This window comes from Scylla paramamosain, chromosome 26, assembly GCF_035594125.1.
Source record: "Scylla paramamosain isolate STU-SP2022 chromosome 26, ASM3559412v1, whole genome shotgun sequence".
NCBI classification, from domain to species: Eukaryota; Metazoa; Arthropoda; class Malacostraca; order Decapoda; family Portunidae; genus Scylla; species Scylla paramamosain.
The window spans coordinates 18,199,563-18,217,322 of record NC_087176.1 but is presented as its reverse complement, the minus strand read 5'-3'; the positions used below and the strand labels follow the sequence as shown (position 1 = coordinate 18,217,322).

The 17,760-nt window shown below is 40.6% G+C and overlaps 1 protein-coding gene across 2 annotated transcripts in view; it reads right to left on the bottom strand.

Moving 5' to 3' along the window:
- Positions 1 to 8,960: 8,960 nt before the first annotated feature.
- LOC135113773 (argininosuccinate synthase-like) overlaps positions 8,961 to 17,760 on the bottom strand; it is a 91,788-nt gene continuing 82,988 nt past the window's right edge. For both annotated transcript variants that reach the window (XM_064029356.1, XM_064029355.1), the window contains exons 8-11: positions 16,540 to 16,679; positions 15,441 to 15,579; positions 10,041 to 10,142; positions 8,961 to 9,492 (exon numbers count right to left, since the gene is read on the bottom strand). In XM_064029356.1, coding sequence (XP_063885426.1) covers positions 9,323 to 9,492; positions 10,041 to 10,142; positions 15,441 to 15,579; positions 16,540 to 16,679 — 551 coding nt within the window. In that variant the 3' untranslated portion in view covers positions 8,961 to 9,322. The remainder of the gene's footprint in view (positions 9,493 to 10,040; positions 10,143 to 15,440; positions 15,580 to 16,539; positions 16,680 to 17,760) is intronic.

Below are 17,760 nucleotides of genomic sequence, written 5' to 3'. Positions count from 1 at the left end.
GATGAGACGAAAAGCTTTTGATTCCACCCTGTCTAGAACAGCAGTATGAGTGGAACCCCCCCAGACATGTGAAGCATACTCCATACATGGACGGATAAGGCCCTTGTACAGAGTTAGCAGCTGGGGGGGTGAGAAAAACTGGCGGAGACGTCTCAGAACACCTAACTTCATAGAAGCTGTTTTAGCTAGAGATAAGATGTGAAGTTTCCAGTTCAGATTATAAGTAAAGGACAGACCAAGGATGTTCAGTGTAGAAGAGGGGGAGAGTTGAGTGTCATTGAAGAAGAGGGGATAGTTGTCTGGAAGATTGTGTCGAGTTGATAGATGGAGGAATTGAGTTTTTGAGGCATTGAACAATACCAAGTTTGCTCTGCCCCAATCAGAAATTTTAGAAAGATCAGAAGTCAGGCGTTCTGTGGCTTCCCTGCGTGATATGTTTACCTCCTGAAGGGTTGGACGTCTATGAAAAGACGTGGAAAAGTGCAGGGTGGTATCATCAGCATAGGAGTGGATAGGACAAGAAGTTTGGTTTAGAAGATCATTAATGAATAATAAGAAGAGAGTGGGTGACAGGACAGAACCCTGAGGAACACCACTGTTAATAGATTTAGGAGAAGAACAGTGACCGTCTACCACAGCAGCAATAGAACGGTCAGAAAGGAAACTTGAGATGAAGTTACAGAGAGAAGGATAGAAACCGTAGGAGGGTAGTTTGGAAATCAAAGCTTTGTGCCAGACTCTATCAAAGGCTTTTGATATGTCCAAGGCAACAGCAAAAGTTTCACCAAAGTCTCTAAAAGAGGATGACCAAGACTCAGTAAGGAAAGCCAGAAGATCACCAGTAGAGCGGCCTTGACGGAACCCATACTGGCGATCAGATAGAAGGTTGTGAAGTGATAGATGTTTAAGAATCTTCCTGTTGAGGATAGATTCAAAAACTTTAGATAAGCAGGAAATTAAAGCAATAGGACGGTAGTTTGAGGGATTAGAGCGGTCACCCTTTTTAGGAACAGGTTGAATGTAGGCAAACTTCCAGCAAGAAGGAAAGGTAGATGTTGACAGACAGAGCTGAAAGAGTTTGACTAGGCAAGGTGCAAGCATGGAGGCACAGTTTCGGAGAACAATAGGAGGGACCCCATCAGGTCCATAAGCCTTCTGAGGGTTTAGGCCAGCGAGGGCATGGAAAACATCATTACGAAGAATTTTAATACGAGGCATGAAGTAGTCAGAGGGTGGAGGAGAGGGAGGAACAAGCCCAGAATCGTCCAAGGTAGAGTTTTTAGCAAAGGTTTGAGCAAAGAGTTCAGCTTTAGAAATAGATGTGATAGCAGTGGTGCCATCTGGTTGAAGTAGAGGAGGGAAAGAAGAAGAAGCAAAGTTATTGGAGATATTTTTGGCTAGATGCCAGAAATCACGAGGGGAGTTAGATCTTGAAAGGTTTTGACATTTTCTGTTAATGAAGGAGTTTTTGGCTAGTTGGAGAACAGACTTGGCATGGTTCCGGGCAGAAATATAAAGTGCATGAGATTCTGGTGAAGGAAGGCTTAAGTACCTTTTGTGGGCCACCTCTCTATCATGTATAGCACGAGAACAAGCTGTGTTAAACCAAGGTTTAGAAGGTTTAGGACGAGAAAAAGAGTGAGGAATGTACGCCTCCATGCCAGACACTATCACCTCTGTTATGCGCTCAGCACACAAAGACGGGTCTCTGACACGGAAGCAGTAGTCATTCCAAGGAAAATCAGAAAAATACCGCCTCAGGTCCTCCCAACTAGCAGAGGCAAAACGCCAGAGGCACCTTCGCTTAGGGGGATCCTGAGGAGGGATTGGAGTAATAGGACAAGATAAAGATATGAGATTATGATCGGAGGAGCCCAACGGAGAAGAAAGGGTGACAGCATAAGCAGAAGGATTAGAGGTCAGGAAAAGGTCAAGAATGTTGGGAGTATCTCCAAGACGGTCAGGAATACGAGTAGGGTGTTGTACCAATTGCTCTAGGTCATGGAGGATAGCAAAGTTGTAGGCTAGTTCACCAGGATGGTCAGTGAAGGGAGAGGAAAGCCAAAGCTGGTGGTGAACATTGAAGTCTCCAAGAATGGAGATCTCTGCAAAAGGGAAGAGGGTCAGAATGTGCTCCACTTTGGAAGTTAAGTAGTCAAAGAATTTCTTATAGTCAGAGGAGTTAGGAGAGAGGTATACAGCACAGATAAATTTAGTATGAGAATGACTCTGTAGTCGTAGCCAGATGGTGGAAAACTCGGAAGATTCAAGAGCGTGGGCACGAGAGCAGGTTAAGTCATTGCGCACATAAACGCAGCATCCAGCTTTGGATCGAAAATGAGGATAGAGAAAGTAGGAGGGAACAGAAAAGGGGCTACTGTCAGTTGCCTCAGACACCTGAGTTTCAGTGAGGAAAAGAAGATGAGGTTTAGAAGAGGAGAGGTGGTGTTCTACAGATTGAAAATTAGATCTTAGACCGCGAATGTTGCAGAAGTTAATGAAGAAAAAGTTGAGGGGGGGTGTCAAGACACTTAGGGTCGTCGACGGAAAGGCAGTCCGACCTGGGGACATTTATGGTCCCCTCCCCAGATGGGGACTCCGAGGCTGGTGTAGGAGTCGCCATGATTTTAAAATTTTTTGAGTGAAGGGTGTGTGTGTTATTAGGTGCTTGTAGTTTTGTGTGGAGGAAGAGAGTTGTCTTTAGAGGGCAGGCTGTGACTACCCCCTTGTGTTGTGAGACACAAAGGGAAACGTTCAGTGAGGTCACAGCTGGGTTTAATGATAAGTTCACAGCACCCCCTGAACAGTGCTTTAGACCTCACTGGGAGTAATTATCGTTTCGGCAGGTGTCTACTGCCTCCTCCTACTAATGTAATGACATCAGTCGGGAAATCTGGGATTGGTGTACAGAATACAATGTTTGGATTACATGTTCTCACATCCCAGGAAGTGGTAATTCTATGGCAGATGCAGCTTCAAGACAGTTTAATGATAGACATGAATGGAAATTAAATATGAGAATTTTTAGAGAGCTTTGCAAAATTTTTGGTGTCCCCAGCGTTGATCTGTTTGCCTCCAGGTTAAATAACCAGGTTCCTCGTTTTTGTTCTTGGCATGCTGACCCAGAGGCAGAACACTTTGATGCCTTTACTATACCTTGGTCACAGTTTCCTCTGGTCTACATTTTTCCCCCGTTTGCTCTGATTGCCAGATGCCTTCAAAAGTTGCGTGCAGAGATGATGAGAGGGTGGTTCATTGTGCCCTTATGGCCATCACAACCTTGGATGGGAACCCTCCTGAAGATGCTCATCACTGAGCCCCGGATAATCATGTGGAGGAAGGATATTCTGCAGCATCCGGCTTCAGAGGAGGAACGCCCTGTCATGAAGCACACCCGGTTGATGGCATGTCTCTTGTCCGGCAACACCTTCGAGCAAGAGGCATTTCGACAGCGGGTACGGACATCCTCATGGCCTCCTGGAGACCAGCGACACAGAGACAGTATCAGACACATGTCACCAGATGGATACAGTTTTGTGACAGAGGGCACATCAATCCCCTTACTCCCAGTTTAACAGATGTCATACAATTTTTATCTGACACTTTCCTCAGGGGTGTTGCTTATGACTGCGTTAACACAGCGAGGGAAGCCCTCTCTTCACTTGGCATCGTGGTGGATGGGTGCTGAGCGGGGAATCACCCTCTGGTTAACAGATTTCTGAGGGGAGTCTTCAACCTGAGGCCACCTGTGCCCCGTTACACACAGACCTGGGATGTAAAGTTGGTGCTGGAACAGCTGTGTATCCTGGAGCCGATACACATACTTACACTAAAAGAACTCACACTGAAACTAGTAATGCTGATGGCATTCATGCAAGCTGCCAGAGTGCAAACGTTGCATTTGTTAGTGTTGAACAATATTTCCATTGGTGAAACCTCTATTTGTGTATCATTAGGGGATAACATTAAGCAATGTCGGCCAAAATTCAATGTAAAATATGTGCAATTTACAGCATATGCTACTTATAAGAGGCTATGTGTTTGTGAGACATTAAAAATGTACATTGAGAGGACTGCCCAGTTTTGGACTGATGGGGATCAGAGGAACGGTCCTTTATTCCTTAGTATTGTGAGACCCCATAAACCTGTCACTAGAGACACTATTGCTAGATGGCTCAGAATTATGCTGAACAGGTCGGGTGTGGACACCAAGATCTATTCAGTTGGCAGTGTTAGGCAGGCTGCAGCGTCGAGGGCAAAGGCCATGGCGGTACCAATTGCACATATCTTGGCAAAGGCCGGGTGGTCAAGGGAAGCTACTTTTGCCAAGCATTATGACAAAGAGGTTCTTGGGGACATTGACACTTTCCAGGAAGGGGTACTGGGTTAGTGTGTACCACCTTTAGTTGCACGGAATTTTTTTGATTAACTACATACATATGTATTGAATATGTAACTTCATCACAATAAGTTATTTTGTTTCTTGTATGTTTTCTTTACCCATTGCACATTCTTGATTACTTATGTTCTGTACTCCACCCACATGTCTTCAAAATCTCATAGGAAAGCGAGCAGTGGCAGAGGAGTGATTTGCAGACATAAAATTGTAGAAGTACATGAGACTTACCGCAGGTCAGTTGAAATGTGCTTCGGATTTTATGATGCAAATCACCTCTGCCATCAGTGAGTTTTCATATGCCCTCCGCTCCCTCCCTAAGCTATAGGGTGTCACATACTTGGACAGTTACGTTGGATTGCTTAAAAAATTATCATGTGAGTGGTCGTACACTTTAAAGTCTGAAGTGGCGAGGCAGCATGGTGTCTCTCATATGAAAGCTCACTGCTGGCAGAGGTGATTTGCATCATAAAATCCAAAGCACATTTCAACTGACCTGCGGTAAGTCTCATGTACTCCTATAATTTTGGGATGCCCCAGGACTGCACGGATTGAGTTCCTCAGAGCTGAACTGCACCTGCCGAGTATTATGCGTAAGATACAGGAAATTACTGTCGTACTGTTGGTTGGATGCAATGAACGGGCTCCGATTCTCTGAAGGGATCACTGACCCACCTGTATCATGATCCTCGGACTCCTACAACTCCATACCTCAGGAAGATCTTGGGAGTTCTCACAAGTGTAGGTATAGCCAAGGCCTATATTATGTCACCGCTCCAACCCATTTGGAACCCTTACCGTGTCAGTGTTGATATTCACTCACTGCATCAGCCCAAGAGGGACTGGCTCCCTCATGTGCTTCAAGACATGTTCACGACTAAATTGCCCAAGTACCCCCACGTTCAGGCTATTCATGTTTATTGTGATGGATCAGTTGATGGTAGCAGGTCCGGATGTGGGCTGTTCATCTGTGACTACATTTCTGCCAATCACTACACTGACACTGAGGTTTCCAGGCGACTCCTTGCATACATGTCCTCCACTGGGGTAGAACTGTATGCTGTTCTGGAGGCACTCCACATTGTGGCGCCTCTCCATAAGGATGTATACTTGTTTGTTGACAGTCAGGCTGCACTGTATGCTCTCCAATCTACCTCCCCCATGGACTGTGATCTAGTTAATAAATGTCTTGATCTCATACACACCTTAGAAGGTACTGGTGCCACGGTCCATTTCACCTGGATACCCTCTCATGTGGGTATACCACTTAATGAAAAGGCAGACCGCCTAGCTCAATGTGCTCTTCAGGATGACACAGTGGACCCTGGCGTTGAGTACACTCTGGGCTATGTTAAGAATAGCATTAAGGATTTTGTACATAGTAGCATTAGTGATCAGTTGGAGCTTTGTTGCCATAAGGGTAGTGGCAGTAGTCTTCACTATGTACGTGTCTCCCAGAGCTGTGCTTACACCTGTGGGAGACACTGCATCACATGATAGGGTGGCAAGGAGGCTCAGATTAGGCTATAAATACTTTTGGGAAGTCAGTGCTTCTCCTGGTGTATGCTCTGTGCTGTGTATTGCACCAAGGGGACACTCTGCATCAGTCGTTGTGTCACGGAATCTCCTCTCACTGTTAAATTTAGGCTGCAAGGTCAACATGACTTGTATATCCTCATTGACCATTTCTTAGACTCAGCCACTCTCAGGGATATACTCAAGGAATATCCTGCGTGTGCTCCCAGACTGTAGGATATTTATGCAATAAGGTGTGCAATATCTGTATTTATTAATTTACTTATATTCTTGTAATGTATACAATATTTTTATATTTTTGATACTCTACCCTTAAGTCTTTGCCTAGGAGGTGGGTGGCAAGGTCCAACCTCCTCCTTTGTTGTATTTCATTATTAATGCAACAATAAATGTATCAATCAATCAATCAGAAACAAGGGACATCAAATCACACAGAAAAACTATGCGTGAAACCCCAGCTTAACATGCGTACCGATAGTGGAATATGACTATTTACGTTCTTCAAACAATATCTGGATCTGCCCAGATCCTGGCCTTCCATAGGGTCTAGACATTACGCAGTGTTAATTTAACATTACACATTAATCCCATCCTTTTATATATATATATATATATATATATATATATATATATATATATATATATATATATATATATATATATATATATATATATATATATATATATATACGCCCTCTCTAGACATGCCTTCATATGCCTCCCCTAAGCACCACATCTACTCTCTATGATATCCAGCCGGCTACTGAGTTGTAGGCATGGGAAATGTTGTTGATTCGCCCTGGTGATGCCAGGCACAGGATGGGTCTGGGAGGGAAGAGGGAAAGGGGTAAGTAGAGCTGAGGGGGTGAGAGTTTGTCTCGCTCACCTTCGCTTCACTCACTGAAATCCCACACTGAATTGAACATTATTTTATAAAAATTACTGTTGGGCTATTTGGAGGGCTGGCTGAGAGCTAATTACACTATGGGTAAGAGCTATCCTACTGCTATATGATTTATTAATTTCAGCTTCCAAGAAGGAATGAAAGTGGAGTAAGTTAAGTTGTGAAAGACAAATTCTATCTTATATAAATTTTTAAAGGAAGCTCTTAGTGTGTCTCTCAACGTGTCAGTGATAGATTTACTTTTTGGTCTCTCCATGTCATCTTTCTCCTACTTTGTTCTGTTCCCTCTTTTTTCTTCTCATTATCTCTTGGTTCACTATTTCGCTGCACATAACAATATATATATATATATATATATATATATATATATATATATATATATATATATATATATATATATATATATATATATATATATAGTAAAAGGATTTGTCTTGTACCATGTAGAACACTTATGCAGAGGTGGTAGTGCCCAAGGGTGCAGGTAAACAAGATGTATAACTGCTGCAGTATATTAAATCCAAAAGTATAAAAAAAAAAGAAATAGTTACTGGCTTAAGTGAAAAAAGTAAATAAAGAAAAAAATAATTTTACTAAAACACACACACACACACACACACACACACACACACACACAAAAAAAAAAAAAAAAAAAAACAGACCGAGGAGGATCCCTTACTATTAAAGTCTCCTCTGGGTTGTACCACCTGACTAACTCAATACTATGGATCCCGGAGTGCTTATCTGTCTCTGTGTTGAGTGATGTCTGCACAGTTTGTGTAGACAGGCTGGTATCTAGATGTATGGTGGCCACACAACCAAGCATGTGGGCTTGCCAGTAGTGAAGATGCAGTTGGAGGTGGAGTAACAGCATTAAGGAGGCTTACAGGCAGGGTTGGAACCCCCCCCTTTTTTTTCATTTATTTTTAAGCCCAAACCTTTTTTTTTTGGTTTTATTGTTTTTTTTTTTGGGGGGTATTATTGTTTTTATGGGTTTTATTTATTTATTTTTTGTTTATTCTTCATATTTATATGTCAATGAGTTTGAATATGTAATCAAAAAGTAATCTAGAGTAACAAAGTTTGAAATTTTTTTTTTTTTGTGTATAATGGACACTGGCCAAGAGCTAAAAAAAAAAAAAATGGGGTGATTAAAAGTACTCCTGTAAAATGCTACGTGGCATGATCAAAGCAAAGGAAAAAGGGGGGGGGGAGTGAGTCTGAGCGTCCTTGAAAACAGCTGAGTGATGATGTCACGTAGCATTTTACAGGAATATTCTAAATCACTGCAATAATGTTCTCGTGCAATGCTTATTGGTAAATGACATACTTTTGAATACCATTTGTCTTGTTATAAGATCTCGTAACATTCCACAGCTTGCAGAATATAAGATTACACCATTCGTAATTTGACCAAGTGGTACCTCTGAGGCTGCGACAATGCAATCGTCTGTCCATCACCTCATAGCTACATGCAGAGCACACCCGGGAGTCCCATACATTTTCAACTCTTCTGACAGGTAAACAAAACCTTAAAATGCATATATGTATAGAATTACACATTACATTACATATATGTACTTAGAATTATACGTTCTTTCACTTCTTTCAGTATATATATATATATATATATATATATATATATATATATATATATATATATATATATATATATATATATATATATATATATATATATATCCCATAAGTTTCCATACATATGGTATCACAAATACCATTACAAGCATAAATCCAGATGTGTTTGAACGTGTTCTTCAGCAGTGGAGGACACACATTGAAATGTGTTTTTAACACAAAGGCAGTGATCTAGAGCATATTATACGAGTATACATAAAAAAAATTTTTCTATAATTTCTTATAATTTTCCTATGTACGGAAACTTATGGGACACCCTGTATTATATATATATATATATATATATATATATATATATATATATATATATATATATATATATATATATATATATATATATATATATATATATATATATATATATATATATATACATATGTGAGTGTTTCACTCTTGGAAAAGTATTTGATTGAAACTGAAAAGAACACTTACCTCACTTTACAAGGAAAAGGAAAAAAAAAAAGTAAAAATTGTATCAGGGTGGTTTCTTGTAGTTATCCCTTAACTTAAATATTTTTATTGTTTTTGCCGTTACATTATTATTATTATTATTATTATTATTAATTATAATTATTATTATTATTATTGATATCATCATCATCATCATCATCATCGTTGTCGTCGTCATCATGCTGCAATCACCATAATCATCATTACTGAAGTGAATGTTTATTGTTATTGGAATCCTTTTGAGATTATTTTAATCACATAATCTAATTTTCACATGTTCGTGGCTGTTTAAATACATAAATTTTCACCTTGACGTCACTCATGTTTTTCTTACTGCCGGTCTTTAGCTTCACAACAGCCTCACACCTGCTTGGCTTGCCCTACTGCCCCTCACCCATGGCTGCCTTGACTCGCTGGTGCTCTCGAAGACGAAGGGCGTTGAGTCGAATGAAGCCTCGAGCATCTGTAGGCTCATAGTCACCTTGCACATCCATAGACACTAGCTCTTGATTGTAGAGAGACACAGGGGCACTCCTTCCTTCGATATACACTGGGGGAAGAAAATAAGATGAATTTATTAGTAAAAAAGAAGAGCTATAAAAAAAAATGTAAAAGAAGGGTAGATAAACAAGGTTGAAAGAACCCTAGTGCTTGTTATTCCTGCATACTGCCTCTTTCTATCTTTCCGCACTTTTGAATCGATTTTCTCTTCACGCTATCTATTGCTGCAGCGCAATACAACCACTGTTTTTCTTCTAAACCTATTGACAATGGTGTTCCACAGGGTTCTTATCCTATTACTTGGTTTCTTTTATTCATATATCAGGGTCAGGATCAAGACAAATCTTGTGTTGTTCAATGCCTCAGAAACTCAATTCCTTCATCTATCCATTCAACACAGTCCTCCAAAAAACTATCCTGTCTTCTTCAATGATCTTCAACTATACCCCCCCCTCCCAGTTCTGGATATACATTACTTGGAGTCTCCTTTATTAAAATTATCAACTGAAATTTTCACATTTGTTAAAATAACGTTTCAATTCAACCTCTGCCTTTGATAACACTTGCCATTCCTCTCTCCTTGCTTCACCTACTCACCGTTCCCCTTGTACACCTTGAGGGACACACTACCAGTGACCATCTCCTGCGACGCCTCCACGCACCGCCTCGTGTACTCGAACTCAGGGCTGAACCAGAACCCTGAAGCCACAGGACACGCAATTAAAGAAATCTGACAGGAAAGAAATTGTGGCAACTAAAACAAAAAAGGTTATGACGTATGTTGAGTTCAGTAGTAAGTACGTAGCAGTTTGAGAGTAAATAAATGATGTTTTTGTTGTTTTTTGTATGATGAGAGATGAAATAATTTTATGAGTTAGCAATCAAAAGCGAGACAAATCAAATTTTACCAATATCAGAGAGAGAGAGAGAGAGAGAGAGAGAGAGAGAGAGAGAGAGAGAGAGAGAGAGAGAGAGAGAGAGAGAGAGAGAGAGAGGTTGTTAGTGCAAGAATTTTAATTTTCTGTGATTGGATAACCTAAATATTTTCAAGGCCTATAACAAGAAAGACCGAAGTGTTCTTCCTCTTCTACTTCATTTATTTATTTATCTGTCATATAAAGAGAGGTTGGTCACATGTGGAATGATAGAAGGAAGAAGAGGTATAGGAATACCCAGAGAAAAATATATTGACGGATTCTTCAGACTGACTAACGGGAAGTCAGCAGCGCTGCTGTTGATTCAAGCTACGCAAGAGGGAGGAGAATGAAAGACCATGGTTGCTGACATCCTGGGTGATATGGCACAACGATAAGTTAAGGTAAAGTCATAGAAGATAGTTTTTCTTGGCGTTTTGTTTACTTGATTATTTATCTCTTCATGATAATTTATTCTCTACCTCCTCTCACACAGCCATTTCCATCTAAAGTTGTCTTTCATGTAGTCTCCTCACTTACTCTCTGATCAGCTTCATCTACAGGTTGGTACATAACCTTTCATTAGGGCGGTATAAAGAGAGCATACAGAATACTGTCATGTTATTGGCCGAGTTTACCCTGAAAAGGAACACATTTTCTTAGTGTTCCCTGTGTTCCGTTTTCCTTCTAAACTTATCTTTATTCTTAGTTATAAGTTAGTATAGGACTTATTTACTCATTTTATATCATGTAGCATTATTTTCTTCATAATTTAAGTTCTTTATATGTATGTATATGTAAGGAAAAAGATGAAAGGCGATATGTGTCTGACTTTCCTACTGAGTCAGCAAATTCTTCAGAGCGCCAGAGCCCCTGAGGGGATGGAAAAGGTGGCATTCTCAGGGGATAAATTTGGATGTGGTGTGGTGATGGAGTGTGTGTGTGGAGGTATTAGCAATGTGGTGGTATAACCCTGATATCCATGATCAGGTTGGTGAGTCTTTTGTGGTACCAAGAGCTCTTGTCCGCTGAAATTTGCTTGGTGAGTTGAGTTGGTGAGTAATGTTGAAGGGCAGCATTGGTGCTAAGAGGCAGCCATTTTGTGGTTGGAGTTGTGGTGTTATTGGTGTCTTTGGGGGTGGTGTTATGGTGTTATAGGTAATCTATGGTGATGGTGGTGACATCTTGTGAGGTTTGAGGAGGTAAAATACCGAATTGTTATTTAGTGATGCAGTGACGTTGTCTAGGGAAATTCCTTTAACTGGGGAAAATATTTCAGCGGCCTATAAAGAAGTAAAAGGATTTTAGTGCTTTGTGAAGTGACAGGAATATCATATATTGATGTGTATAACCTTTGAGCAATAAGGGATGCGATATAAGAGTCTGAGTAAAAGAGGGAATCTGTTGCGATTGAATGTAGGAATTATTCTGTTGGTCTAAGGTAGAAATTTGTTCCCTAATTTCCTGTAGTGTGTACTACCTCAAGTTATTTGTAAGAAAACATTATTATTATTAATATACCCTGTTATTATATGAAATAATTATATAGAATTGATCTGGTATTGAAGTGATTCCTGGTGTGCTGTGCCAAGGTAAGGGTTTTGTGAGAAGGTTTAATAGATGGCGATTTTGAATAGGTCGGGTAGGTATTCGAGGCCTTTAAAAATCCAGACCTTTAAAACTTTCTGGGATCAGTGCAACATCCACTTTCTTGGAAAGATAACCTGGGTCATGACAATACTATATGCTTCAATAACAATTCAAGAATTGCTGAAACAATGGAGATTCCATGATGCCTTCAATATTTAGTATAGAAGCCTCACTGTTCTCACACAGCTTGCAGTCTGATCGGGCGACTTAAAGAGATTAGTGACGAACTCAAGAACATAACATGAGAACATAAGAAATATGGGAAGCTACGAGAAGCGGCCAGGCTTACACGTGGCAGTCCCTGTATGAAATATACCTACCTATTTCCATCTATTATCCCCATCCATAAACCTGTCTAATCTTCTCTTAAAGCTCTATAGTGTCCTAGCACTAACAACATGATTACTGAGTCCGTTCCACTCATCTACCACTCTATTTTTTCTTATCTCCTTCCTAAACCTAAATTTTTCAAGCTTGAACCCATTATTTCTTGTTCTATCCTGGTTGCTGATCCTAAGAATTTTACTTACATCCCCCTTGTTATAACCCTTATACCACTTAAAGACTTCTATCAGGTCCCCTCTTAACTTACGTCTCTCTAAAGAATGTAAATTTAACAACTTCAGTCTCGCCTCTTAAGGAATAATCCTCATCCCCTGTATCCTTTTAGTCATTCTCCTCTGTACTGATTCTAATAGACCTATATCTTTCCTGTAATGTGGGGACCAGAACTGCACAGCGTAGTCTAGATGAGGTCTGACCAGCGCCAAGTATAACTTTAATATTACTTCTGGCTTTCTACTTTTAACACTTCTAAAAATGAATCCTAGTACCCTATTTACCCTGTTTCTTGCCTCTATGCATTGTTTCCCTAGACGGAGTTCAGAGCTAACTATAACTCCTGAATCTTTCTCGTACCCTGTACCTACCAGAGTTTGGTTGTTTAATGTGTACCTACTGTGTGGTACCTCTACCTACCCTAAGTACTTTGCATTTATTGATATTAAATTGCATTTGCCATCTGTCCGTCCATTCATTCATTCTATCTAAATCTGCCTGCAAGGCAATGGCATCCGATTCTGACCTAATTAATCTACCTATCTTTGTGTCATCCCCAAATTTACTAACATCACTACTAATTCCACTATCCAAGTCATTGATATATATTAGAAATAACAATGGCCCTAATACTGATCCCTATGGCACCCCACTAATTACATAACCCCCCCGGATTTCGAGCCGTTCATTACAACTCTTTGTCGCCTGTCGCTAAGCCATGACCCTATCCAGCCTAACACCTTCCCATCTATCCTGCGTGCCCTAACCTTTCTCAGGAGCCTTTGATGGGGTACCTTGTCAAATGCTTTACTAAAGTCCAGATATAAGATATCATAACTATCACCATTATCTACTGCCTCATACACTTTACTATAAAAACTTAACAAGTTTGTCAGGCAAGACTTCCCCTTCGTGAAGCCATGCTGTGACTGATTTATCAAGTTATGTTTGTCTAAATGTTCCCTAATGTTCCTTGTTATTATTGACTCTAATATTTTACCTACAACTGAAGCTAAGCTGACAGGTCTATAGTTAGATGCTAAAGTTTTATCTGCTTTCTTAGCCTGCCTCCACATTATTGGTATCTCACCCGACTCAAGTGATTTCCTAAAGACAAAAACTAACAGCTCACTAATAATCTCTTTAGTACTCTGGGATATATTTCATCTGGTCCTGGTGTCTTGAATTTTTTTTAGCCTATCTATCTCCTGTTCCACTATCTCCCTAGTTATGAAAATATCTGTCAGGTTCTCATTCTTATCTGCTCTAAACACCTGCTCACTATCTGGCATATCCTGCATGTTTTCCTGGGTGAAGACAGTTAAAAAATACTCATTCAGAAGTTTACTAATCTCCTCCCCAGAACTAACCAGCTCCCCATCTGCTGCCTTTAATGGACCTATAGTATCCTTATTCTTCGCCTGGCTGGCTACCTTTAATTTGTAATTGCCCTTAGCTTTCCTCTTTAACTTCCTGACTGTTCTAACTGATTCATTATATTGTGACCTTAAAACTTCTTCACCTGCCCGTAATCTCTTGTATATACTTCTCTTACACCCTATATAATGTTTTAACCTAGTAGTCATCCATTTAGGGTAATTTTTCTGTGATCTTATTGATCTATACGGAATATTTGCTAAATGACCTGTATGAACTTTACGAAATATTTATACAATTCATCTACATTTACCTCACCTAATTCCCTCATCTCGGCCCCTGCCATCCTCTCCACTCCCTCATCTACACGTCTCGACCTCATCTCTCTCATTTCAGTAAGACCTGACATTCCAACATACTCACACCTATCTCCCCCTCCCTCTCTCCTCCGCCCCTTCCAGGCACATCTTCCCTCCTCTTGTCCTACACCCTCATGCCTTACCTCACCTCTCTCATCCTGCCTTATCTCTCTGAACTCTGTCCTGGACCTGACCTCACCCTGCATCCGTTGCCAGTCCACTCCTTGGAGGTACCTTTTTAATTCCTCTCAAGAATCTCCAATATATCTTGCAGATGTTTCATAAGATTGCCTTTTGAATAGTGATCAGTATCACGTTCTTGGATCATCCTAGTCTCCACTCTGCCTCTCAGGATTGCTTCAATGTGATCAGTAGGGTTTAAGTCTGGTGAATTTCCAGTCCATTCATTTCGATTGGAGAAATTAATCACATAGCCCTTCTGATTTTGTGTATTATTTGCACGAAAGCTTGGAACATTATCATGTAGAGGCGTGTTTTCTCCACGACAATGTTCCATGCTTTCGTGCAAATTGAAACAAAATCTGTTGAAGGGCTCTGGAATTGATTTCTTCGATCGAACTGAATGGCATGGAAATTCTTCCTGTTTCTGCATTTTCTTCAGCCTCTGAATGTGGTTGCCCCAAAATATGAATATCAAGACAATTAAAATAATTAGAATAACTGAGTCTTTGTTGTTTCTTTTAGGGAACAATATTTTACTAAGCAGGCTTTAAAAAAATCAATTTCCATATTACTGTTTTTTGCTCTTAGTATTTTCTCCCTATCTTTATTTATTTGTTGCAATTAATACAAAATTACTCATGCAAAAAATATTAGGCCTTGAAAATGACAAAGTTATTCATCTGCCCATAGGAAACTTTATTTCTTCCTAGGGGTCCTGCCACTCTCCTCCTTTACGAACAGACTGAACGTATATGTTGCGAACCGATAGAAACAAATGAACCCTGTAAGTACATGAACATAGAAAGCATTCACTGTGAAAGTCAACCAAATCACTGGATACTTTTCAACGAAATAGCAGTTCAATGATTTACATAATCAATAAAGTTTACAATAAAACAAAGAATAAAGCTATGGAGGGATCGGTCTGTCATGTTGACCACTACTTGTCCACTCACCATTGTATACTTGCTCACTCATCCGTGTGCTGAGCTCCGTCTTAATCTTCCTCACCTCGCGGTCTAGACACAACACCTCGAGGTCCTGGTGGGCGGCGTGTAGCAAGGTAAGGCCTGGAGTCTCGTACACACCTCGAGACTGCGCAAGGAAAAGGAGCAGCATCATTTGCTGGTCTCTATCCTGTAAGTATCCAGCACGGCTATACAACTATTGATATACAAGTACCCAACTGAAAACTTACGTGGCTTCTTGTAGCACCACTGATGAAAAATTCAAGGATTATCGTTGTTTTCTTTTATACAAGGCCTATTTAGGTTTTCTGGATGTAACAGACCATTTTCGGTGTCTTTGAATACTCAAGCAGGCAAGTGTGCGTGCGCACGAGCGCATTACAAGTGTCGCCATCGATGATTATAATCAATAATCAAGAATAATGAAGAAAACAACCATCCGAGAAAAAACACTCAGGAAGTGACTGTAAAACAGCGATCTGGAAGCAACACTCACTACCAAATCACAGAAAGGCATCGACCTGATAACATTCATTATTAAATGATGGCAAGACTATGACCTGACTATCGTTAGGCATTCGTATATCTTACATGACGCCTCTTCTTTTTTCTTTTAACGGACCTGACCCCTCACATTTTATTGTGTTTATATAAAATGAATTCTTATAGTTTTTTATCTTGCCGCTGCTTAGAACTTTAGGAAAACAGTTCTTTGCTTGAATTATAAGAAATTAAACAAATAATACAAGCATGAGGCATTCTAACAAGCATTTGTTTCTTGGTGGAGCATTATTTAAGGAATTATTTTTTGTCAGATGACTTCACATCCCCCTTTATGGATCGTGCCCACCCCCAGCTTTGGGACCACTGGTCCGAATAATCTTACACTGCTATCCTCGGAAAATTTTCCTGGTAACAAATATGCAGGGATGGTCCATGGGGAGTGTGATGGGGGAGAGGGGAGCGTAAAAGCAAACCTGATAAATTTGAGTCGGTTAATGTTGAAATTTGGCCCTTTCGAACTCTTATGTCAATTGACTTTCTCTCTCTCTCTCTCTCTCTCTCTCTCTCTCTCTCTCTCTCTCACCTTGAGCCCAATGAATCTGTTTTCTACAAGGTCCACACGGCCTACTCCATGCGCAGCTCCCACACGATTACAAGTGAGGAACAGCTGCAGCGGGTCTGTAATGCTGTCTCCCCCGTCCATGGTCACACTCTCTGGCAGACCTGTAGAGGAACATGGGAAGAAAAAGCTTACATAAGCAATGATGTATTATAGGAAAACCAACATCATGCATTAAAAAGAAAACACCTTCACATCTTCAGAATGGAGATTCTCTCTCTCTCTCTCTCTCTCTCTCTCTCTCTCTCTCTCTCTCTCTCGTGTATACACAAAGTAAAATGCTAGGCAACCTCACATGAAAATATTTGTCACTAATCTTAAAATATTCCTTATCAAGGAGTATTCCCATCATATCTGCTGACTGACTTATTGCTCCTGGAAGCACTGTAATCCTGTGCAATGAAGCAACATTATTCATGTGTTTCGAGGCTTGATGTCTCTAAAGAATTAGTATGATATTTTCCTGGTATTCATATGTTATTTTGACATCTAGAATGAATACCTAATAGCATATTTTATTGGGTGTCTCAGTGGTATAAGAAGTCATGATGATAGTTTCCTCTCCCGCATTGCATCATACCCTTTTTTAAAAAAAAACGAGGCACCTCGGTAACAGTCACTGACAGAGCTGTACCAGCTATGGGATTGCACAAGTCAACTCACGCAGTACTTGGCTGCTGGAGTAATATTGCTGCCCTCAGCGAAGCCTGCAGACTTGGTGCCTCGATCATACAGTCTCTTCATAGACTCCCCGGCAAACTTTAGATTGTGCCTCGGCCAGACACTCCTGCAAAGCCACAGCATAGTCTGTGCTCACTATAAGCAGTTCCTCATCTGGCGGATGACCTATGATCAGATCCACTGACAGGCGAATCTCTCGGCCCAGCATCAGCTTGGCTGGCATGGCTTCATACTCAACAGAACGGTAGGCCATGAGCAAGGCTGGCAGCTTCTGTTGCCACTCGGTCTGTCCTTCACCACAGTACTTGGCCAGCTCCTATGTCAGTGTCCAGTTGACACATGCCGTCTGATTGGGGCTGCAGGGGTGTTGTCCTTGTCTTCCTTAACCCCAGCAGTTGACAGAACTCCTGGAACACAGCTGACTCAAACTCACATCCTTGATCAGAGTGAAGCTCACCTGGCACACCAAACCATGTGAAAAACTGCTCCACAAGGACTTCAGCA